The following is a 25,615-nucleotide window of genomic DNA, read 5'->3' as shown; positions in this document are numbered from 1 at the left end:
TGAGGAAAGTTACAAGGGAGGGCGGAAGTATTAAGGCTATAATGGAATGATTCACTGCAGCAATCCTAAAAGAAAGTGCGTGAAGCAATTTGATGTGTAAATTCAAATGGCTACAGTACATCGCCGAATGCAAGTAAGCTCTGAATTATTTGCACACATACTTGAATAATGCGATCTCCCTCCCGCAGGCGACCATCTTTCGCAGCAATGCTGTTGGGATCAATCTGCAAAACAAAAGACATGTAAACAGTGTAAACTGATGCAGCAAGCCCGGAGGTGCCGGGGCTCTGAACTGCCAGGCCTAGAGGTGCCGGGGCTCTGAACTGCCAGGCCTAGAGGTGCCGGGGCTCAGCCCAGCACAAATTAAGCACTGCTCGTATATGCTATGGAGGTTTAAAAGCTCAATCTTTCACTTCCCATTTTAAACATGATATTTGCAATGCAAGTAACATGGGTTAAATTGAGATGTCAGCATCCAGGGCTGGGTCCAGGGTTTTTACTTCATAAATAATTATTAGAGTTCTCCCTTGCTTTCATGAGAAGGGGGGAACCACAAATTTAAAACGACTGGGTTAAATGTAAAAGGTTTTCTTCCTGACATGAGCCTCCAGAGAAGACAGGCTTGTATTACATATTAGAAAAGTTTGCTCATTTGTGCTTTCATAATTAACATTTTAATTTTCAAATGCAGTTATCTGATCTATGCCTGCAATTCTTTTACATGGAATAATGGAAGGATTAGGCCCTAATTGGTATGTTGTAATGGAGGAATATGTTACATTTAAGTTTGTTTTTCCCTAAATAACTATTTAATTTGAAATGGATCCATGAGTGATAAAAGGTTAGCTAAGTCTATGTATAAATTACTGTTTGTTGTATAAAAGGAAGCACAGAATGTCAAGCAGGCATGAAATATTCACTTGCAACCTAATAAAAATGCTTGCAATTTTATTCTATTTATCTTGGTTTTCAGAGCAATGAAAAATAGACATCAGATGCATTAAGAACATTAAGAATTCTTGGTAAATTTAATCTGAAGTTAAATACACTGTATGGATCTATTTCAGTAAACACGAGAGTTAGGTGTCAATGTAATGATTGTGGTGTCCATGGACAACATTTTTTAAAGGAGCTAATGATCTGACACTACTAAAAATATACATTTTTATTTCATGGTAGAGAGGATGTGGCATTTCATGTTTGTTGGCACAATCACTCAAAGAAACAGGTTTTTAATTAAAACGACTGGGACTTTTCAGCTTGGAAAAGAGGCAACTAAGGGGGAATATGATAGAGGTCTACAAAGTCATGAATGGTATGGATAAAGTGATATTTACTCCTTCAAATAACACAAGAGCTGGGGGTCACCAAATGAAATTAATAGGCAGCAGGTTTAAAACAAACAAAAGGAAGTACTTCACACAATGCAAAGTCAACCTGTGGAACTCATTGCCAGGGGATGTTGTGAAGGCCAAAACTATAATGGGGTTCTAAAAAGAACTAGATAAGTTCATGGAGGCTAGGTCCAGCAATGGCTATTGGCCAAGCTGGTCAGGGATGCAACACCACATTCTGGGTGTCCCTGGTAGAAGCTGGGAGTGGATGACAGGGGATGGATCACTCGATAATTACCCTGTTCTGTTCATTCCCTCTGAAGCACCTGTCATTGGCCTCTGTTGGAGGACAGGATACTGGGCTACATGGACCATTGGTCTGATCCAGTGTGGCTGTTCTTATGCAATAGTTCTGGAGTAAAGCTACGTCTACACTAGAAACTTCAAAGTGCTGCCGCGGGAGCGCTCCCAAGTGTGAGAGAGCTCACCCAGCGCTCCTGGTAATCCACCTCCACGAGGGGAATAGCTCCAAGTGCGGCTCCCAGCGCTCGGGGCCTGTCCACACTAGCACTTTAAAGCACTCAAACTTGCTGCGCTCAGGAGCGTCATTTTTCACCCCCCTGAGCCAGCAAGTTAGAGAGCTATAAAATGTAAGTGTAGACAAGCCCTAACTCTCAAGGTGATAGAAAGGCGAGGGTACAAAGCATGTTTTGCCCTTTGACATTGTCTCCAGATTATGTTACAGGATTAGGTACGGTTTCTCAAATTTAGGGGCACAACTAGAGTTTGCTTGGACATGAATTGTTCCTGAGAACAATTTATAAGAAAACGAAAAAGGTTTTATTTTGCTCAACACTTTTTCTTCAGAAGATTTTGGGTTTTCAATGAAAACATGAAAAATTTCATCAAAATCAAAGCGTTTCCATGGAAATGTCCATTTTGACAAAAAAGTAATTTTTCGACCAAAAAAGAACATAAACTTCACTTGGGAAGCTGAGAACAGATTTTTGTGGGAGTTACAACATTAGTGACACCAGAACCAGGCTTTTTATGTATATACTGATGACGCCTTCCAATTTTTCAGCCTTCCCATATGAGTGTTTGTGGGATTTTGCAATGGTTAGTGCTTCTCTGAACAGTGCTGTTCCATTGGAGAGAACAACAGGCCAGTCATAGGAGCTTGATGTGAAACATTTTACAGTAGAATTATATAATCTGTCCATACACGTACAGCACTCCAGGTTATTAACATGGAGTATAGCATATAAAAAAGGGTTGGGTTGGTGCAGCTCATATCAAGGCCACAAGCTACTGTAGCCCTCTGACCGCATGGATGGGTGGGGGTAGTTGCCTTGGGTGGGGGCCGAGGGGAGGGATCAGATTATGTGGGAGCCTCATCCACATAACGGGGAGTTGGGTGAAAGGGAATTGGTGCCAGATTGTCTAATGATGGCAATACTTGGTTTTAAAGCTTACCAAGACTAATGGAAGTTCTGTGGGTGGTGGATCTAGAACAAATGTGTGGGCCTTAAATTGTAGAAATATAAATATATGTCATTGTTAGAGAAGAGAGCGCAGAAGAAGAAACATAAATGAGAAACGCCGGAGGGAATTTGTTTTCTATTTTAAGGTACAATCTTGTCTTTGGACATGCACTAAACTGAAATATTGGGTGAAATCTTGGCCCCACTAAAGTTAATGGGAATTTTGCCATTGACTTCAATGGACACAGAATTTTACCCATTACGTGGTGGAAAGGAAAATAAGCAATTATCTTCCAATTATTCCACTCCCAAACGTTTTTGGAACATCACCAGACATGACAGAATAGGAGCAGGGATGATATTTTTCTTAGCCTTTGTCTTACAAAGACAAATTGTACCATATGTAAAGCAGCTCAATCTTACCTCGCTAACATAAATACCAATGTCATCTTCATCATCAGTTCGATAACATACAGTAAGGCCGAGCTTGTCCTGGCTGTTCACTCTATGCAAGTCCACTTCCTAGGCAAAGAAAAGGATGTTCTGAATAAGACATCAGTGAGTGATGAAAGCAATTTTTCAAATGCAATGAAAATATTTTGCTTCAATGATATACTGGATCTCTTTTCATTTTACTGTGAAGACCATGTTAACTTACTGAGTGAAAAGTGGATTATGTGCAGACAATCAATACCTAGGGCATTTTTGACCCTTCAATCAATATAAAGTCATTTTGAAAATGGACCTTTTATTGATCTTAAAGAAGAAAAATTACCTATATTTCATGTGGTGCCAAGACTTCCAATGCTAAAATATTTTAGAAAGTATTATTTCAATATTTGCCATAGGTTGCATATATTTTCCTATGAACAGTGCAACATTTGACAATATTTTCTGATTTATTTGGAAGAGTACACCACGCTGTGTTACATTAATCTTCATAGTTTTGTAACTTTCAGAGAGGAACGACTTAATAAGTTGCTAAGAAAAGAAAAGAAAGAAGCTGGTGGCTGCAAGATCAATGTATTTTCAGCAATGGGTGTGACAGTGGCTGTAGAACTATATTTTTAGCTTTGCCAGAATGTAGATTGAGCACACAGGCCACACTATACCATTCCATCTGGTGGCAAAGTTAGTCTTGGAGGAATGTAAGTTTTCATTTAAAAAATATTAAGATTCTAGACTTATTGTGAAAAAACATCCTCTGTTAGATTCTCCCCATGTTCATGTGCCCTTTGCATCAGTACACAGGTTGGTAAAGCCAGTTAATATGCCCAGCTGAGTTTTTTTCCATAGTGCAGAGGAATCTCCAGCTGGCACAGTCTGCCTCCTCCCACTGCCTCACCATCTCAAGAGTGGTGTGCTGAGAATCACAGAAAATTTCAAGCATTCACAGTTCTCGGACGTAGGACCTTGCCTGGAATCATGTCCTAGTCGTGGCCAATCTGTGATTCTGCTGCATCACTCCTGAGAAGGCTTCCACAAGTGACATGAGGAATTATGTCCTTCTTCCCCCCCCCCCCCCCCGATAGGTAAGCAATGGTATGGGTAGCAAACTGTTTTTAGAGGGCCCTGACAGCTGATTAATGGAGTGCAGCCTTGAAAGGGACCATATGTTCTTTGCTGCCTACAAAATAAAGATGCTGTGATGGAGACCTGCTGTTGGAAATGGGATTAGAGAGATCAGAAAAACTGGTCAAAAGCATGGGATCAGAATGAGGGCATGAGCCCATGTATGAATCCCTGAACTTTCTCACAACAAGCCGTGAAGAAACCCTATCTTAGCAACTTTTGCTGCTGCTTGTCCATTCTAATGTAAAAGTCTTGATAACATAATTAATTATTTCTGAACATCTCTCAATTTCAACCTGCGGTGCCATTCATATGGGGAAAGACAATGAAACAAGCTGATATGAATAATTTATTGGCTTGTCTAGATGACAGCTGCCAAGATCAGCAGTCTCTTGTTATTTACTTGTCAACATGTGTAATTTTTTTTTTAAAAACCCACACCATAGCAGTAAATGTCAATGACATTTCAGATGATATTTAAATGGTTTCAATCAATAGTATCCATGGTGAACTTCAGCTTCCCCTCTCCCCTCTTATGTTACAAAAAGGTTGAACACCTTGCTCTAATTGCAGAATTTTTCCATATTTCTAAAGCTTTGCCATTTCTAGACAGGAGACTGAAACTGTTCAATAGGAATGATTAGATAAAGTGGGGCTGATTCTGATCTCAATTATGCTGGTGTACATCCAGAGTAACTCTTTTGATGTCAGTGGGTTTATTCTGGATTTTATGGGGGAGAATCAGGCATTATGCCACTAAATTAGGTTTAGCACAGTTCTTCTGCATTTTTCTGTGTACCTTAACAAAGGGGCTTCATGTCTTTAAGAGGGCTTTATGCACTCTAAGCATCTGAGAATGTGGCTCTGAAGAAAAGAATAAGATTTTTAGCTGCTGTACAAGATCATATTGTCTTATATCTGCAATGAAAGAATACAGCAAAGTGTGAAACACTTCAGCCTCGTTAGATGGATCCTATTTGATGATTAATACTTCACTATTTTTTGGGGGAGGTGGACAAGGTATTTGTCCATTTTTGCTTATAGCTTATATTTACTAATGACACTCATTTGTTTCAATGCATTTTATATAATTGTGCATTTTAATACATAAGCATGAGGGATAGTCTGATGTGACATATTTAGAAGGGGATAAATCACCTCAGGGGATTTTAAAATATATATAAGGAAACCAATCTTTAGACAGGTGGCCTTTTGAAAAAAAAAATCCTGCAAAAAGAGACTCAGAGCAGGTGTTTAGTACCTGATTTTTTTTTTTTTTACAGATAATTAATTGGTAGACATACCCTTGGGTAATCCCTCTAGCCCTGGGAAGAAGTAGAATAATTGGGATTTCATGTTACTCTAAATGTGATAATTTTGTGTACTGAAAAATAGGAACAGCTGTTTTCTATGTGCCTTTTCCTCAATAAAGTTTTAATGTAATCATAAAGCTTTGAAAGGTTTTATATGTATAAGTACACAAATCCAAATTCTTTAAAGCAAAGGCTATTTTCCATATTCAGAGTCAATTTTTTTTAATGCATAGGTTCTGTTACATGGGGGAAAAAAATCACAATCTGCAAAGCCCAATGATAGTTGGTCCATTTGTATTTGAGAATGAAAAGTCTAGGAATTAATATTGGCATGTCGATTTTTTTGAAAGGGTAAATTAAAACTTGACTCCTTTGACATTCTACATCTCCTGCCTATCACTTTGGAGTTCCTGTACTGCAAGACAGGCAAATGGCTTTATCCTGCAAACCCTAATCCTGTTGCAGATGACAAAAGTTTCATGTGTGGTGATTGCTGGATTGCTCCCAAAGTCCCTGCCATGTGGACATTCTTTTAGCTTAGTTTGGTGTTTTATACTAGAACTGGGATGGAGGAATATTTTCGGCTGGATAGATGCTCAGACATTGTGGTGATGACCCGTGTAGAAGATCATAGCTACATTATGAAACACATCAGCCCACCTACATTGGGAAAGAGGAGCCAATGTATGCGTATGACACCTGGAACAGATCCACAGACGTTAGAAACTGGACAATGGGGGTTTTCACTAGATGCTGTAATGTCAGGAGCAGTGTTCATAAGATACAAATCAGAATTACATTCTATATGTATTGCTGTAATATAACCTTTATAGACATAAGAAAAATGACCTGGATCCTTTGCTTGCGTACATCTGGTAAAAGTGGAATTTGTACATACGTTTGACGGAAATGTTAGAATACTCTCCATACTCAATTTGAAAACTGCTTAAAAGAATGGTTGGCTTAGAGACCAGGGGAGCTCAAAAAGTGTGTTGCTAAAACCTGTGTGACATTTATAGCAAGGCAAGAAGAATGATCATGCACTATGATATTATTATGCCTCCACACACTTGTAATAATAGATTCAGAATTAGTGGTAAGAGTAAATTAACCTCTATCCCCAAAAGGACATTCATTCGCAACAGATTATTGAATTGTTTTACAGATGATTTGAAATTATGGCCAGTTTGCACATTTATAAAAAACCCAGACCTTTGCTTAAAAAGGCAAAAATGAGCATTAAACATTCGAAACAAATGGCTAGTGATGACTGAAAGGTTCAGAGATTCAATTTGGATGTCTAGCCAAAGCGTGAAATAAATACATTTTTAAAAATGAAGCTTTTTGTATGCTGAGCCTTGAGATACCAAACCAACAGGCCTTCTCCTTTTCTGACAGTCTCCACAGTGGATAAAACGTGGAGATGGGGAGACATCAAAGCCTTTGTGATGTCAGTATCCCGACATACTATAAGGAGCTTACTGACCACCATGCTGTAGTTGTTTTATTCAGCAGGAGGAAAAAACTTTTGTTGGCTGTCTCTTGAGCTAACAACACAGGAACTGGTCCCTATATTAGAGCATGGTGCTTACGATGGTTCCCCTGCTTTGTGCTGAAGATGATTTCCCATTTGTACCTCAACAAGGAAGCTGATCTTCTTTCCCTGTTTCCTTGCTCTACGAGTGTCAAAGAAAAAGATGTTTCATGTGTTGTATTTCTAAGGGTAAAGTACATTTAGTATTATGCTTCTTATTTCAGCCTGGGTACCAAAAGGGCCTTTTGGGGGTACCTCTCAGTTGCACTATAGAGAGGCCAGAAAGTTAGATTAATTGTTCAGCACGACAGGACCAGAGACAGGCATGGTCTTGTCCAGATAAAAGGCAGCATTGGAATCCCTGTGGAAAACAACCTGAAGATTGGTCACTCTCCTAGCTAAGCAGATGGCCAGTAGTAAGGCAATTTAAAAGATGATGGAAACTCTCTAACATTGCTCACATGGGTCCCAAAGGTAATTAGTTTCAGACCTAGTTCCCCCTTCCCTTCCCTGAGGTAGTCTGTTTGGTCTAAAATGTTTTGCTACCTCTGGATGTGTTCTAATGGAAGAATGTCAAAATATTCATCTAGGTGACTCTGTTTTTTCAGTTTCAACAATTGATCACTTATTCTATTCAGAGTCATTCACAGCCTAAGCATGTCTACGGGTGTTGGAGTGCCTTAGTGCATCTTTGAATCTAATGCCATGTGCAAAACTGGCCCTTAAGCAGACCAGTTCCTAGGAAAAGGAAAGAGATCTTGGCTCAGCTGATCACCCAGACATTAGACTACAGAAAAGTGTACCATGAACACCCCCTCCCTCGCTGTCTTCATCCATGTCATCCAGAAATGGGTGGATGAAGAGATGCCTCCACCGATCAGTCAACATCACAGTGGCCATGGCCTGGGGGAAGGAATCAGGCACTCGAGGCAGGTCTCTGAGCTGTCAGTGCTGCCCCAATACAAAACAAGAGGAAATGGCTAGGCAACTGGGTATGCACATGCCAATAGCAGACAATCTCTAAGTTGATCTTCTGAGCTCAGAGCAAAGCTCCTCCCTCTGGAAAAAAGATGGCTGGGGGAAGGTGCCTTAAATTTAGGATAGAGTAAAACCTACTGTACACACAGGGACTACAAAATATAGCAGTATGCGTCTGAGCATGCCGCCAGCTCCTGTCAAATAGTTCTGGATTGTCTTTGTTTGAAGAGGAGAAACTGAAAGTAGAGGAGGGTATCAAAGCATACTGGATGGGGTAACCTCCAGACCTGGTAACCAGTTTTCAAATATGGATTCTTACATGGACACTAATGCAACTAAAGACCCATTTCAGGCTTCGAAGAGTGGATTTCAGTCATCAAAGTGTCTATCACCAATGATTAGATATTGGGGGAGGATGTACACCAGGGTAGAGCTTGTGAGAGGGTGGGTATCAGAGATACATGCCTCTTCATGCTGAGAAACCTCCTGCAAGAGTGGTTCTTGCCTAGCATGAATTGTGCATAAGGGACTCGACTAGGAGAAGTGGAAGAACTTGGAAAAGTCAAAGGGCTTCTGTTGTGTTTCCCCCCCCACCCACACATGATATGCTTTGTCTCAAATAGAAATGTAACTTGGAAGAATTCCTCTCAATCCCTATACTTGAGAATAAAATGCACATCCTGCTTGGACAAACAGGAAAGTTGGAAAGGGAAATAACATAGTAAACATTGAGAGAACAAGTGCACATACCCTCAGTTCAGAATTTTCTCCTTTGTAGTCCAAAGGAATTAACATACTAAGGGAAACTTCTATAGTACCTATCTGGCAGCTGGGTTGACTTGGTCTGAATAAACATTTAATCCATGACATCCCAGGGAAATCATGCAGTGATATATTGCTTCTCTTTCAACCTGAAATTAATTCTGTCTGGGTCTCTTTGCAAATTTGAATGTATTTACTAACTTAAAATGAAATATTAATTCCATATTTTTTCAGTCAGATCCTGGTGAAAGAACTGTTAAAGAAGTCATTTTGTTTATTTACTTTTACTGAATTGAACACATAATAGTAAATTTGGACCATGAATCAATTTTTGAGAGAAACCTTAGGAGCCCGAAATGGGTACACAATTTTGGTGTCTTTTTTAATGATTCCAGCATAAACTATATGTGACGAACTGGGACTGTTCTGACTGTGGTCTTTGAATGCTGACAGTGGAGTGTGGCTAGGATAGTCTGCATTGGGGGATGGGAGACTGACCGACGGAGAATACCTGAGCATGTAACATGAGAACCCAGGAAGGGGTTAGAGGTCAGGTGACATCTTTGCCCGGGAAACTGAACAAAGGCTGTGGGAGGGGTCGCTGAAGGCAAAGTTTCAGGAGCTGGCTGGGGAGCTGGCTGGGAGGCAGACATGGCTCTGACCTCGAAAGGGGGCTGGGGCGCCCTGGGACCCCAAGATGGACCTAACTGAGGGGGGTCCTGTTGTCTGTGCCTGCAAGACCTGTCTTGGACTGTATTCCTGTCATCTAAATAAACCTTCTGCTTTACTGGCTGGCTGAGAGTCATGGTGAATCGCAGGAAGCCGGGGGTGCAGGGCCTTGTGTCCCCCCCACACTCCGTGACACTATACCCTATAGACATTTATAGAAGAATGTTGCCAACCTGTGTGTTTCACTGGTTTGACCTTGTTTACTTGTTACAAGTCAATAACTAGACAGTTATAGGTCATAAAAGTTTAGACAAGGAGCTCTGATTGAAATTCAGAGCACATTTTATAGACATAAAAGCCCACAAGGGTGACTAGATGGTTTTCTTGCTTTAGACATTCCCACTATAGTCAACGAAACAAGTGCCTTTGTGGTCTGTTAAAGCCCATCTATCAATAGGCAAACAAAAAAGCAACTAGCTAGTCGAGTCTTTGTTATAGCACTTTGACTCTTCCATTGATCTTAGTCTCCAAGATTTGAACAAGAATCTGTAGTGATTTTTAAGAAATCCTATTAGGCCACAGAGATGTTTCAAATGTTCAGCTGCTTGTGTTACTGAGCTGATCACCTTTTGCCACCAAGTACTGTATCAATGTCAAAATTATTAATGTTGGGGTTTAAGCCACGTTAACAACTGGCTACTGAAGTGCACATGTTTAAACAATTTTCAGCTCAACTGGTTGATCTTCTAATGGAAGCAATATAATTTATTCACAGTATTAGATTTCTTAAGACTCTACCCCGATATAACGCGACCTGATATAACACGAATTCGGCTATAGCACGGTAAAGCAGTGCTCCGGGGGGGCGGGGCTGCGCACTCCGGCGGATCAAAGCAAGTTCGATATAACGCGGTTTCACCTATAACGCGGTAAGATTTTTTGGCTCCCGAGGACAGCGTTATAGCGAGGTAGAGGTGTATTTTGAAAAGACAGTTGCAGAAAATGCTAATATGCTTAACATTTTCCCATAGTGTATAAAAGATACTGTACAGAGACATTGTAACAACAAAAACGTCGACAGCGGCGGATGAAATCACTGATATCTTGATTCTTGTCTGATTTCTATTTGAATTTGTATACAGAGACCAATTACAGCCAGACCTGTAGAATTTAGTCATCTCATAATTTTTTTATGTGGATTAAGGCCTTGATCCTGCAAACACTAATGTAGGTGAGCAACTTCATGCTCATGGGGTGAGATTCTCAAAAAGTGCTGCCTAACTCTGCTTCCATTGAATTCAATGGTAAAACTTGCCCTGGTTTAAATAGTGGCCGAGCTAGGTGAGCACTGATCTCTTTGGAAAGTGAAGTGTAACTAGGACTGAGCTGTAAGACATCAGTGGTGCACCCAAACTGAGTGCAACCTTTTGTGTTACATCAGCATATGGACAACCAAGCATATATTAACCAGGTCAGACTTCAGTGACAAAGACAGATGCATTAGTCAGTGGCTACAGCAATATTAGGACCTATATTACCAGTGTAAATGTAGAAGTAAAAATAATAACTTCAGTGAAGCTACTCATGAGCATAATGTTAGACATATGCTTAGGTACCTTGCTGAATCATGCCCCATGTGTATAAATTGCACTCTAAGTGGCAGGAGGGTTGGTAGTAATGTAATGAAATTCATAAAGGGAAAATTGAAAAAATAAGCTTCCAGTTGGGATATACAAGATTTTCCCAATGGAAGTGTTGGAAGTTCCATTGCTTTAAGACATTTTAAAATCGACTGGATAAAATAGAAATTTTGCATTAGCAGGAAGATGGATTTAGATGCGCTCAGATGTCTGTTCTGCTTTTAATGTCTATGATTCTATACATATACTGCTGTAACTTTTCAGTTATGAGAAAGAGAAAAACAGCTTAGTAATTTGAGATATTTTCTTTGATCTCCGCTTACAATTTTAAAATAGCTTTATATGATTAAGACTGGCAATCTTTGCTTCCAATCCCATGGATATTTAGAAAACAATTAATACCATTGAAACACTGACGTGTAAAAATCATCTATTATGAATTTGTGGTACATGTTGTTCCACCTACAAAATCATATTGTTTTTCAAATCATGTAATAAATATGTAATTACATATGGCCAGATCCTCAGGTATGGAATAATGTCCGTTTACACCAGCTGAGGATTTTTATTTTTTTATTTTTTATTTTTAATGGAGATATCCTATCTACTAGAACTGGAAGGGACCTTGAAAGGTCATCGAGTCCAGCCCCCTGCCTTCACTAGCAGGATGTAGCTCATGATTACACAACATAGTTGTATAAGCTTTAATTTTTGCCGCCTACAGCGTACCTGGAGAGAAATATGCTTATGCATAATTGTAAAAGATGTCTTTTGACATTCTACATGTGAAATTGTAGTTTAATGCTAAATAAGAAGACCGTGACACATGACAATATATAAAACATTTTGAATTTTAAATTTTTGTTGATAGTTATTAAATACCTCTAATTCTAACTCGTCTCTGTCCATTTCTTGATGAATGCCTCCCATGTAGTCATTCGGGTCATAGTATTCATGCACTGATGAATGACTGAAAAAATAAAGTATGTTTTAGGATAAGATGCCCTGTTCTAATCAGCATATTAATCCATCCTAGTCTCATGGCAGGTCATCACTAACATGACAGACAATCAGACCAACAAGTATGGTGTAGAGTGCACTGTTTATAATAATAAATACACCAAGTGAAAACTAGACAGATATAGTTGGACCTTAAATATGATGAATATAAAGACAGAAGCAAAAGACCCCTCTAATGTTTTATATTGTAAATTTAAAATTTGTGACCTTTCCCCCCCAGAACTCAAAGCCAATCCCATAAAACAAAAAGGAGTTGGTGAGGTGAGAAGGGGGCTGCACGGTGAACTGGTAAAAGTAGGACAAAATTGTAAGATAAATGAAACTATAACTCTGCTGATAGATGGGCAGAATGTCGCCTGCATAGATGATTCTTTAGAATTTTTGAATAAAAACCTGGGGCTGCAAAGTGCTACGTTTTTCAGAAAAGATCTTATAGTGCACATATACTTCACATCTGAGTAGCACCTTTCATCAAAGAATGTCCAAGTGCTTTGGATATATTAAGACATGCAATATCTCTGAGGGGTGCAGTTTATAGATGGGGATACGGAGGCACAAAGAGGTTTACCCAAAGAGGTCAGAGTGAATCTAGCTGAAAAGGGATTAGAAGCGTGCAGTTTGAGGAAAAGATGTAATATATATGAGATTATGGAGATCAGAACTTTGACAATTTTGCACAAGAATAGCTTGAGTGTGAAAGGTTAGCACAAAGGGAGAGATCAACTGGATACAGCCAAGAATACGGGAGGCTCTCACAGTTTTTGCAAATGTAGTTTGGCTCTTGCCTGCAACACCCCTGCTGTTTCTTCTCCTGGTTTCTGCTAAGCAGACACTTCCAATTGTTCTCAGCTGTGTGATTACTGCTGTTTTGTGATATGGACAAATGTTCTTCAGGGAGTATGATGAGAATGCTAGGCTTGTTTTTATTTATAAACTGAGTTGGATTGCAGCCCATGTATGCAGAGGTGAAACTACCTTTGCCATCTTAGTTAATATTTGTACTTTTCTTTGAAGATGTAAAGTGCTATCAAATTGCTAAGGATTATTATAATCATTATTTGGTCCTCAGCTATTTAGGATTAAAACAATAGGTTATTAGTGATTGGCAATTGAAACACAATGGGGTGTGTTTAATGATTAGCAATTTAAACACACTCCACTCTCTTTAAATTGCCAATCATTATTGGCATGTTGTTTTAAAATTCCAGCTCCCCTCAGACAGCTGCACTACTTGCACTTTTGGGATTTTCAGCAGTATAATGCTTTGGTGATCGCCAATGAATATGCAGCAACTTTATTTACTTCTAAGATTGAAGTGAACTCCATTTGATTCCTTGTTAACTAGATGCACGTTCTGTGTAAGTGAGAGGCCATTTAAAGAACAGTATCTGCTATTTTGCTGAAATGTCTGGGTTGTTCTTCAAGGGTCACACTGATTTCAGTGGACATTGAAACAGGCAGCAAGAGAAGTTAAACATAAAGGATCATTTTTACACTTATTGTACCAGGAAAAAAAAGCACGAAAATCATTTGCATCTGCAAAACTCTTCATTTGCATGCACAGTTGGGTTAGTGGGGTACTTAAATACCTCTTTGCATGCACAAGCCCTTTTACATCTGAATATGAGTTTAGCATGCCCAGTTGTTCAGGTGCAGCTCAAAACCAGGCCACTGATGATGTCCAGAGTTCTAATCAATATCTCATGTGGGAGTGGCACTGTTAGCCCTGATCTACACTGGGGGGTGGGGGGAGATCGATCTAAGTTACGCAACTTCAGCTACGTGAATAACGTAGCTGAAGTACTTAGATCGACTTACCATGGTGTCTTCACCGCGGTGAGTTGACTGCGACCACTCCCCCGTTGACTCTGCCTGTGCCTCTCGTCAAGCTGGAGTACAGGAGTCGACGGGAGAGCTCTCGGGAATAGATTTATCGCATCTAGACGCGAGAAATCGATCCCCGCTGGATCGATCGCTACCCGCCAACATACCCTTAGGATCAATCTTACTGGTGGGTCTGTTATGCATGAATGTTGTAACCTAAATGACTTCTCTCATGAATTCTTCTTCTTTACCATGTTTATGGTGTAGTATTGCATCACAGTGCTTGGCCTAGCAGCTGGGAATTCAGGCAGATGTCTCCTCAGAGACTGCAATGGCATTAACATCAACCCCATGGGTATATTTCTATGGACTGTAACGTAACTTAGCTAAGAAGAAGAAGATCATCCCCTCCAGAATGCTCTAAGCTTCACTGTCAGTTGACTGTCAGAGAGCCTGAAAACTAGCCCTCAATGCAGCACTAAAATGTGGGCTGGAAACCAGGAGGCAATGCAGTGACTTCCTAATTGAACCCTCCTTTCAAACAGTTAATAGACAAAAATGCCCAACAGTGAAACACTGGGAACACCATGCACTTAGAGACACACAACCAATTTCTGGCTCTTGCTGTGCAGGTTCACATGCCACAAAACCCAAAAGGAGTAGTACAGCATTGATGTCCATTCCCGCTCTAGGTTTCTCCTCTACAGCAACTTTCTGAAGGAGTCTGGGAGGGCACAATGGGATTTTTCTTATGTTTATGCTCACAGCCCGCCTGGCCTTGCTCAGACCTGGTCTACACTAGGAACTTACGTTGGTAAAACTACGTCGCTCAGGGGTGTGGAAAAATCCGTAGTTATTCCGACCTACCCCCTGGTGCAGACAGCACTATGTTGACAGGAGGGGTTCTCCTGTCGACAGAGCAGAGCTACCGCCTCTTGGGGAGGTGGAGTACCAATACTGACAGGAGAAGCTCTTCCATTGGCATACGTAGCACCTTCACTAATTGCTACAGCAATGCAGTTGTGCCGCTGCAGCACTTTAAGTGTAGACAAGCCCTATGTTTTCTGTTCATCTCTCTCCATGGACTCTTATACTGCACAGGCAGAATAAGGGTGCACATTAACACCACATGCTATGAACTAACTAGAATTTGGTTCATAATGCACAACAGTTGACATCTTTAGAAGCTTTTGTATCTTCTTCTGTGCCTCACAAAGGCAAATGTGAAGTGAGTGGAGACAATCAGCATGGATTCTATGGGGAACTGTTTCCCCTTCAAACAATGTCTGTGGGGTGTGGTGCATGTGTGTCTGAAGATAATTATAGTTTTTTATTTGTAAGTACAAAAGCATCAAACTACCATTAACAATAATTACATTTTGATTCTAAAACATCCTTGACAGCACTGGTAAGTAATTTCAGTCCTAGAATATAATTTATGTGAGTAACATTGCTGCAGGGTTATAATAAAGTAATTAATACACCGGAACAGAATGCAGCTGCTCTTAGCAGTATGCAATTTATGGCAGCCATAAAAAATAAAGTTAAAACATAAGCAACCCAAAGAGGTAGTGAGGGGAATTACAAGCAACATTAGCCTTTTCCTTTAAAACAACTACAAACAAAAAAGATTTATAGGGCCTGATTGTGAACTCAGTGGGACTACTCATGTGAGTAACTGCTCACCAGTGTGTGTGAAGGGTTCAAAATCTTACCCTTAATGTGGTAAGTTAAGAAACACAGTGGTTTTCTAGTGCTTTACAAAAAACGGCTACTTACTCCTCAGGTAAGAGGTATGGATCTAGTACTGAGACTGGCGGAGGAGGGGATCCCATCTTGGTTAGAGCCATGATATGTTCAAAGGTTATATCGGTCTGGGTGCCCATATCTACCAGATGAGACTCATGTGAAGGACTGAAGATCTTAGTGCGTGGAGTTCTCCTCAGGACCTGCACAACGATGGGCTCTTTGGCTGTTTTGAATGCTTCCACTGCCTGGTCATGTGTTGCTTTAGATAAATCTTTTCCATTTACCTGTGGAAAGAGTGAACGGAAAACAATTAGAACAGAACAGGGGATGATAACTTCCACTCTTTGTTTGCTTATTCATGTAAAATGCCCGTGAAAAGTCAGAAGTGAAAAGTCTGCTCTCCATCTTGATGCCTCATCTTTTTTACAAAAATATTTGTCCAACAGCTTAGATACTATGGTGAGAGTTGCTGTGCAAAACCTTGAAATACAGAAGTGATAGGCTCTTAAGGTCATGGACTTGTCTAAACAATGTGGCTTACTTAACTGCCTGGGACCTTCAGAGTGCTATGTAAGTGATAATTAGTAAAGGTAAAACAAGAGCTAGAGGATTAAAGGGTTATGAGCCTTTCACCTCAAGGGAGGAAGAATGGTCTTGTGGTAAAGACACTGTACTGAAATTCAGTAGATGTGGGTTCAATTCCTGGTTGTGCTACAAACTATTTGTGTCCTCTGGGGCATATCACTTTAGAGCCAGGTTTTCAAAAAGTGTGCAGCCTATTGGCTGATAAACTCTTAAAAAAAATCTGACTCTAATGTCTCAGCTTCACTGAGTGTCTGGCCTCAGTTCTGTGTCTAACTGTGGAACACTTCTCTACACTTGCAGGAGTGTAGTGCGGATAGATTTACTAGTGTGCATGAGGTGTTCAGTTACTATGGGGAACATGTGACTACCCTAGTAAGGTAGGTCACCAGCTTCAATGTGGATCAAGCTGACAGTGGTCAAAAGGGGCACTCATTGGATGACTATTCAGTGATCTATGAAATGTTCCCAGTTATTTATCTGTAGTAGATAGGCATCAACAGCTCATCATAATTGGCGCCCAAATGTTAGGCAAACCTTGGGGGTCAAGGGGCAGACAGTATGGGGAAGTTTGCAAAGCCACTGGCCGGGTTTTACTAGTTTAATTTCTCTAGTGGAGAGGACTTCACTGCCCTCTGCTGCCCATCCGGCACCTTTCAGGAGCTCTACATTCACTTTAACTTTGAAGTGCTAGAAGAGTGGTAGTGGTTGATGTCTTCATTCACTGTGTGATCTGTCTGAGACAGATAACATAATGAATGAAGACATCAACCATTGCCACTTGCAGTGTTGCCACCTCTTGTGAGTTTATTGTGGGTCTCATAATATTTGGTGGTTTTCTTAAAGCTCCAGCTGCTGGAAGCAAGAAATTATATGAGCATCTCAGCATCCATTTAAAAACACCATGTAAATTTCTACCCCTCGTGGCTGTACAGAAAAGCTTGGCGATGTGAAGTGAATGTAGCCTAAAGACCCAGAAACCAGGAAACAAAGAAAAGGAACTGCAAAGTTCTATCCATTATTAAAGTTGTATTTCAAGCCAATCTCATGATATTTGGGGGCATGGATAACTTTTGAACGCTTGGAGCCGGGCCCTTGTTTTGGTTTGTTGTGTGTATACACGAAATGCTATGAGCAGCACTGCATAAATAACCATCTCTTTCCTTTCACCATACACAAGCATTTTGTAAATGTTGACATTTACCTTTCACATGTCTCTCTGCCTATAATACAAAACCAGTACAAGTTCATTACAGTTTCCAAATGCAGAAGCTGAGCACCCCGCTCTCAGTTTGCCGGAGGGGGTGGCGTAGAATGCTACTCATGTGGACAAGAAGCACAGCCACACCATTCCCACCATCAGACAACTCCACTGCCTGCCTACCTAATTTAAGGACTCTGTTCAGAAGTGTCCTTGATAGATTTTCTCCATCCCTCCTTTTAGTCCTGCCCCCTAATGGTGATTTTCTCCGTCTCTCTACGTTGTTGGTACAAGAGTGGTCTTCACTGCAGACTGGAAATATCTTCCTGTTTTTCTCTACTATTTTGGGATACAGTTTGCATTAAAGACTCTGTGCAAAATGTTGTATTTATACAGTTATTTTCATTCACCAGGTAGCAACAGGTCCCATATTCTGCTTTTTATTTCAGCTGTAAAATTTCACTGGGTTAATCGTTTGAGCAAGACACAAAGTGGTGCCCTGTTTACTTCTTACAGATTAGAAATCCCTCAGCACTTGTCCAAGCAGAACAAGATATTGATTCTCCGGCTATTTTTTCTAGTTTCTTTCAAAATCATTTAATCATATTACTGTACTACAAAACTATTGGGACAAGACCTCTGAATAAGCAATTTTGCATCAGTATCTTGTAAATAACTTTTCAGATAAAACATTGTAATGGTGCCCTAACATTGTAATACAGACAAAGGGTATGTCTACACTGCACTCAGAGCACTTGTAGACATATCTGAGCTAGCTGGGATCTAGTGGAGCTATGGCAGCATAGACTATGCAAGTGCATCCAGGACCATGAGTATGTTCTTGAATGATTATCCCATGCTGCCGCGGCTTCATTGCTTATTGCTGTTCAAGCTAACTATATCAAAGTTAGTTTGGGTATGTCTACATGGGCTGCAGTCACACCTCTGGTTACAGAGCATACATACCCTAAGATACCACTGTGATGATGGATAGAGAGATTAGATGAGTACTGAAAGATTTCCCGGACTCCTTATCCCAATAAGAGCCAATTTTAAAAATAGAATTTCTGACCATGGAGCCTATTCTAAAAATCTTCCATCCCAATACACTTCATTTTTTACATCCCCTCGATTGGTGGATACTCACCTTAGAGAGTGACCATTCACATTTTTACACCTAAATCCTTTGAAAGAGCTAGTCTGAAATGTGGTGGTCACACACGTTAGGAGCATCACGCTGTAATTTAACAGCTCTGCTCAGACCAAAATTAGCTTTTCTGTGAACCCTCTGAATTTCTGCAGTGGCATCTCTCTCATGGGCTTCTCTCTCATATTGACTGATGAGCTCTTCTACAAAATTTGGGACCTCTTGTGATTCAGCAGCCAAACATTCCACGAGCAATTACCATGACCAACCTACTTCACAACCCTTCCAGTCAACGTGTGTGTGTGCGTGTGTGTGTGTGTGAGAATTCTGTCTCCACAAATAGTCCCATTGAAGCAAATGGACTACTTATAGATAAGGCTACGACTTTTTCACAAAGGTCATGGAAGTCATGGACCCTCGGAGCTCCCAGCTGCTGGGGGCAGTGGGGGGACCCTTTGGAGCTCCTGGCTGCCACGGCCGGTGGGGGGAACCCCTGAGCTCCAGGCTACCGCAGGGATCCCTGGAGCTCCCGATTGCCGGGAGCAGCGGGGAGAGCCCCAGAGCTCTCGGCCTCCACGGGCATTGGGGGGACCCCTGAGCTCCAGGGCGGAGGGGGGTCCCCACACTAGCCACTGCAGGCAGTGTGGGGACCCCACAGCTGAGCTCCCCATTTTGTCATGGCTATTTTTAGTAAAAGTCACGGACAGGTCATGGGCTTCCGTGAATTTTTCTTTATTGCCCGTGACCTGTCCGTGACTTTTACTAAAAATATCTGTGACAATGACAAAATCTTAGCCTTACTTATAGAGTAAGGTGCAACTCCACGTGACAATGATATCTGGGTTTGGCCCGTAGTTAATATATTGCCTATAGCAAAAAGCAATAAAGACCAGGTTAATGTCAGTGCATAGACCTGTTCCTTTTGAGTTACCTTGTGCACATACTTATTACACTGTCCTCTTAGGCTCATCATGGAGAAACTTGGCAAGGTGATGACTCCAGATTTTTGATCAGCCAGTTGAGAATGGGAGCATTTGTTATGTGCTAGCATTACATTTGCATTACATTAACAGTTGCACTGACTGCAATTGCTCAAAGTAATAAAAGCATGTAAAGTTTGGCCTGGTCAAATTAAACATCATTAACTTACCCAACTAAGCAGATTACTTTAAAATAATTTGTACAGCTGTAAAATTAAGTCCAATGTAATGTTTTCTGTTTAAAGAGGAAATGCTGATTAGATTCCTGGTTTTATTATTTACTATAAATTAAATGTTGCAGATGCTTATTGTGTAAGGCCTAAAATTGATTTTTTAAATAATTTGTGTACAGTTAAGGTAAATAAGCAATCAAAATGAAAACCAATCCCAAGTTATATCAAGTATTTCATTTTATAGCTCTGGCCTGAAATCATTGTTAGGCAAGCAAACTTTACATGATCCACTTTCCACAAGTGAATGTTATAAAAGCTAGTAAAACTGTCCAAATAGTGCTAGCTGGATCAATCCTTCTGTGATCATTTTTCTTGCCAGTAATATAGCTAATTCTTTTCTGTTAAATATGTTAGCTAGAGGCTTTGCGTTTCTAGTTTGCTGCATAACTTATTTCAACCAAACATCAGTTTCCTCACCTGAATCTTAACTCTTTGTACTCTCATAAATAATTACTAGGGAGATAAGTAAGACATCACAAAGTTTGACATCAGATGGGGAACAGGCAGTAGGAGTGGATCAAAGATCTTTGAAAAAAAAATCTATTTTCATTCTAGTTGCAGCAGAACAACTTCCAACTGCAGCATCTTGCTAAATGTTCTACAGGGTGACTGTGGGTAAAAATTAAATGAAGAAGGGTTGCATAACAGAGCAGCAAGATGTCCAATCAGATGCAGGGGGTATTTGTAAGAAAAGCCAGTTAAGGCAGGGAAGATTTTGATGGAAAGATTTTGCTGTCAGAATGATTCATCCCAGATTCTGGAATCTATAACTTCCAGCTGCCAAGTTTCTTTACCCAGCTGGCTCAGAAATCAGAATTAGACAAAACACAAAACAAACTCCCCAAACAACAATAACAAAATCCAACCCAAAGGTTGACGTTTACAAAGCTTACTAGGGAATTCAGACACAGTTCCCATTTAAGTTGAAGCTTGAGTATGTAAATCACCTCATCAGATTTGAAAATCTCAGCCAAGTGTTACAGACAAAAAGAACTGCTTAGTGATCATTCTTTGGCTAATGAATGATTTACAAGTGGACTGTGTCTCTGAGGTATATATTTTTGATGTTCGTAGTTTGATAAGGTACTAATGACTACAACAAAATAAAAGATGTAATGAAATGTATTATTTTTATGACACTTTAAAAAATTCAATTAGTTCAATGCAAAAACAGGGTTGGGATTTTAGTCTTTGGAAATGGGTAGTTCCAGGAAAGATGTGATTTATGGCAACATAGGTAATTTATACTAGGTAGGTAATTCTGCGGCTAGTAACTACTCAACCTACACATCTGTCTGTCCTCCTAAGTAACCAATGGATGTGTAACTGGTTCATCAATCAAGGAGAAAGCCTTGTTAGATGTCTTCTTTTCACTGTGAAACCTCTTTAAAGATAAGAGACTAATTGTGGATACTCAGTAGTATATATATTGTCCTATTCACAAACATAGTGCCAACATCTGTATTTTTAGAAATATGCTTCTCTTCCTAAGTAGGAGTAAATAAATTTCAAAACTTGAAAATACCTTTTTTGATGAACATGCTGTTTGGGATCATGGACCAGACTCTATTCTTAGTTGCTCTGGATTGACATGAGTTTAACTCTACTGAACCATAGAATATCAGGGTTGGAAGGGACCTCAGGAGGTGATGAAGTTCAACCCCCTGCTCAAAGCAGGACCAAGCCCCAGACAGGTTTTTGCCCCAGATCCCTAAATGGCCCCCTCAAGGACTGAGCTCACAACACCCTGGGTTTAGCAGACCAATGCTCAAACTACTGAGCTATCCCTCCCCTCTGAATGTCAGAGAGTTATTTCAGATTTACACTAGTGTCCCTGAGATCAGAATCTGATTCCATATCCTTAAAATGAGGGCCCACAGAACACTGTTGTTTGAGAATGAAATACTAAAATGAGCAGAATGGCTACTTCCCCCAGGAAGCCAATAAACTTCAGTTAGGAAGTATGGATAAGATCAATGGGGTAATGTAAATCACTGGTCAGTGTGTGTTACATGTTCCCATCTGTGCCTGATCCACAAAGGATGTGAGTTGTTAAACTCCCTGTTACAGAAGCTGGTTCTTTAGCTTAAAGTGTAGAGAATCATTCTCTTAGCTCTGAACGTCACTAGTTTGATTCTCAGAGTTAGCCAAGACTGTATCCAGCTCGATAGTTCAGTAGAGGAGCTGTGTTAATAGGAGAACTTTCGATGGTGTGGGTGGGTGTGTGCAGCTTTGCTGATATCAATTGGAGTCCTGTCTTTGGAATGATGGGACAATATGGATAAAGTGATTTATAGTAGCTAGTCTCTGTGGAGACACTCATCCCAGTATCTAGGCATAATAGATACATTCAAGACCTCTTGTTTTCCTCTTGTCTATTAGGATGTAAACTCTATATGTATTTAACTAGCGAATTACAAACAAATGTGTAGTAGAAGTCTTTTAAGACGGTTTTCTTGTGAAATGTGATCACAGTGGTGACTCAGTAAATACTTTGTAACTAATTCTCGTGAGCTAGTTGATATTTCCTCCTGCTTTTATTGTGGAATAAAACTAAAATCAATGGAAACATAAATTTAAAATGTGGTTTAACTCTACGATAGTAACAAGGGGCCATATTATGTTATTGATTTTAAGCAGACCTCTTCATTAATTTCAACAGGGAGCTCTTAAAAACTGAAGGGACCATATGGACTATTTTCTAGAAAATTCATTTGAAAAAAGTAGATGGTGTAGGCCCAATTTGCAAATGTGGGCACTCAAAGAGAACATCCAAACACTCAGACGTTTGAACACTCAGGTTGGCACTTAGTGACTGAACTTACCATTTCAGTGCCTACGTGCTGATTTGAGAACCTAAGTGCAGGAGTTGAACATCCTGGGCCAGTTCTTTGATCCACACTAAATCTTCTTTGCATTACTCCACTGATGGAATGCACCCCTAAAGCCAGTGTAGCCAGCCATGGGATCAACACTCCACTGTAGATTTTGGCTCGGGCAGAGTCGTTAAGGGGTAGAGGCATGGCTGAACCCTGGTGATCCAGACCTTTGGCCCCTCTGCCCCAGCTGCAGCCAAAGATTGAAGCCTGTACATTTGTATACATCTTTCCTGACAACACTTATTGCTGGAACAGGAATTAATTCAGGGAAATCTTATGGCCTGTATCATACAGGAGATCAGACAATTTGGTCACAGTGGTCTCTGGCAGCCTTTTAGTTGATGAACTGCGCAAGCTGCAGTTGCTGCTTTTTAATCCTCAATATTGGAGCTGTTTTGTGTCTATCAGAATCTGACAAGCAATTAAACCAGGCTATTGTAGATACTCATCTCTTGCCCAGTCTGATTAATTCACTTATCTGTGAGAGAGCACAGTAGTATCCTTTTACATTCGCATTATTTCTGTTCCATTTGCTTTTTCAACTGGGGGAAAAATTTGCTCCTAGGTTGAAAATCTTGTTTGCCAAGTTTTGGCCTAAAACCTAAGCTTAAACCTGAAACAAGGGATTGTAATAAAAATGCTGACCCCCCCCCCTTCGCTCTAGACCAGTGGTCCCCAAACTGGAAGACGTGGAACAATGTTCAGGCGGGGCCCGGGCCAGCCCCCATGGAGGGCAGGAAGGCAACGCCACCTAGCTCTGCTCCCAGCTGCAGTTCTGCTCCACCCCCAGCCCAGCTCTGCCCCCAGCCCAGCTCTGCCCTCATTCCCTCTCCGCCTCTAGCCCTAGCTCCTGCCTCATCCCCAGTTCCGCCTCCAGCTCTGCTGCTGAGCCAACTGTGCAGTAATGGAGGGGAGGGGGGCATGGACAGATTCCATTACTGGTGGCGGGGGCGTGACAGGAAAAGTTTGGGCATCACTGTTCTAGACACTTATCTACACAGGAAAATTGCATTGTGTTAGACAATGACCTCGAGGACTCATATTAACTGGCACAATGTTAAACACAACTGAGCACTCAGCAGAGATAGACTATTGTGTTTAACGTTTCGTTAGTTAAAGTTGTGTTCTAACATGATGTAGTTTCCAGTGTAGGGGAATGAAAAGGGCAATGCTGCAATACAGGCACCTAGAATTAATCATGAATTTTCAAAACTTTCTTTAACAAATGCTTCAAGACACATTTTCTCCCCCTCATTACGGATCTACTGCAGTACAATAGGTGCAAGGATTCTATTATTTATTATTTGTAATGCCACAGCACCTAGGAGCTCTAGTTGTGGACTTAGTCCCCTTTACACTAAGTGCTGTACAAACACAGAATAAAAAAAGAGTCTCTGTCCCAAAGAACTTGCAGTCTCAGGGGCAAGCTTTCATTATTCTAACAGAGTCCTTAATTAATCTGCTTAGAAAGAACTGCAGGTCAAGCCTACGGGAATATAATACTGTTAGCTAGAGACACCAGTACAGGTAGAGTTCCAAATCTGAACTGTATGGTACATCGATAGCTAGTTCAAGGTCAGCACATCAGGGGTATTTTAAGATACTCTTAAAAATTGTTTTAAAAAACTGCTTGTTCTTCATATAATGAAAATTGCCAAACTCAGGTCTGCAGATGGCTAGCTCAACCATTTGCTCAAGCTTTCTTCTGTAGGAGGGTAGCAGGTGTTGGTATTTTATTCCTATGATTCCTAGCACTGTAAACAAAGATTACAAAATGTTCGAGGAACGTATTTGCACTGATATCAAGAGCTTGCTTTTTTGGTTTCCCTATGAAATTAATGCTCGCAGCTAAGCTTACATCCTTCCTAAACTACATCAGATAATAATACAGCATTTGTATTGATCTAATCTGAATGGAAAACACAAGTCACAATAGACAAATGTCACTATTTCCAATGATTGTAAAGGTGGTAAACAGATTTGTTAGGCTACAGTTTAAATAAGACGAATATAACTACATTTACTTTCTGCTGTATAAACATACATTTTATTTGTAGTGTTTGTAAACTGTATGCAGCAAAATTCTTATTTATAAATGGGTACATCTGAAATAACATGGAAGAAAATCCATATATACAAATGCTTTATTAGCTGGCCACCATTTAAAAATATGCATAATTCCTTAAGAAACTTACTTGCCACGTAACAGAGATAAAAGGACCTTTTCATGGCAAAAAGATGGATAGATTAGTTTGACTAAAACATGCAATTGCTTAAATTCTGGATTTTTTTGTACTTTATGTACTGGAAATATATTAGGTACGGAGACAGCTACAATTAAATTAGTGGGAAGAGTGGGCCTCAATGAAATCTCTGATGGAGCTAGACAATATGAATAGTAACATAAGACAGAGAGACACATCGTTATGTGAAGCTTGAATCTAGAACACACACTAAACTAGAACTGTAGTAGGGTGACTAAGTAACCAGGAAAAGTTCGTATTTTTTTACAGAATTTTCTGATATTGTCCAATATAATTAAGTTACAGTCTACACTGGACTGTTGGAGCTATGATGGTATGCTATAAAGCAGTGGTGGGCAACCTGCGGGCCGCATGAAGGCCCATCAGGGTAATCTGATTGCAGGCCGCGAGACATTTTGCTGATGTTGACCGTCTGCAGGCACGGATCCCCGCAGCTCCCAGTGGCCACCC

General features: G+C 40.4%; 1 protein-coding gene across 3 annotated transcripts in view; it reads right to left on the bottom strand.

The window, feature by feature from the left end:
• Nucleotides 1-25,615, bottom strand: part of PDZRN3 (PDZ domain containing ring finger 3) — a 210,568-nt gene that overhangs the window by 6,076 nt on the left and 178,877 nt on the right. For all 3 annotated transcript variants that reach the window (XM_065407827.1, XM_065407828.1, XM_065407829.1), the window contains 4 exons: nt 15,910-16,163; nt 12,169-12,256; nt 3,242-3,340; nt 162-224 (listed from right to left, as the gene is read on the bottom strand). In XM_065407827.1, the coding sequence (XP_065263899.1) occupies nt 162-224; nt 3,242-3,340; nt 12,169-12,256; nt 15,910-16,163 (504 nt within the window). The remainder of the gene's footprint in view (nt 1-161; nt 225-3,241; nt 3,341-12,168; nt 12,257-15,909; nt 16,164-25,615) is intronic.

This window comes from Emys orbicularis, chromosome 7 (assembly GCF_028017835.1).
Source record: "Emys orbicularis isolate rEmyOrb1 chromosome 7, rEmyOrb1.hap1, whole genome shotgun sequence".
Lineage (NCBI taxonomy): Eukaryota > Metazoa > Chordata > Testudines > Emydidae > Emys > Emys orbicularis.
This window is presented reverse-complemented; position numbering and strand designations above follow the sequence as displayed.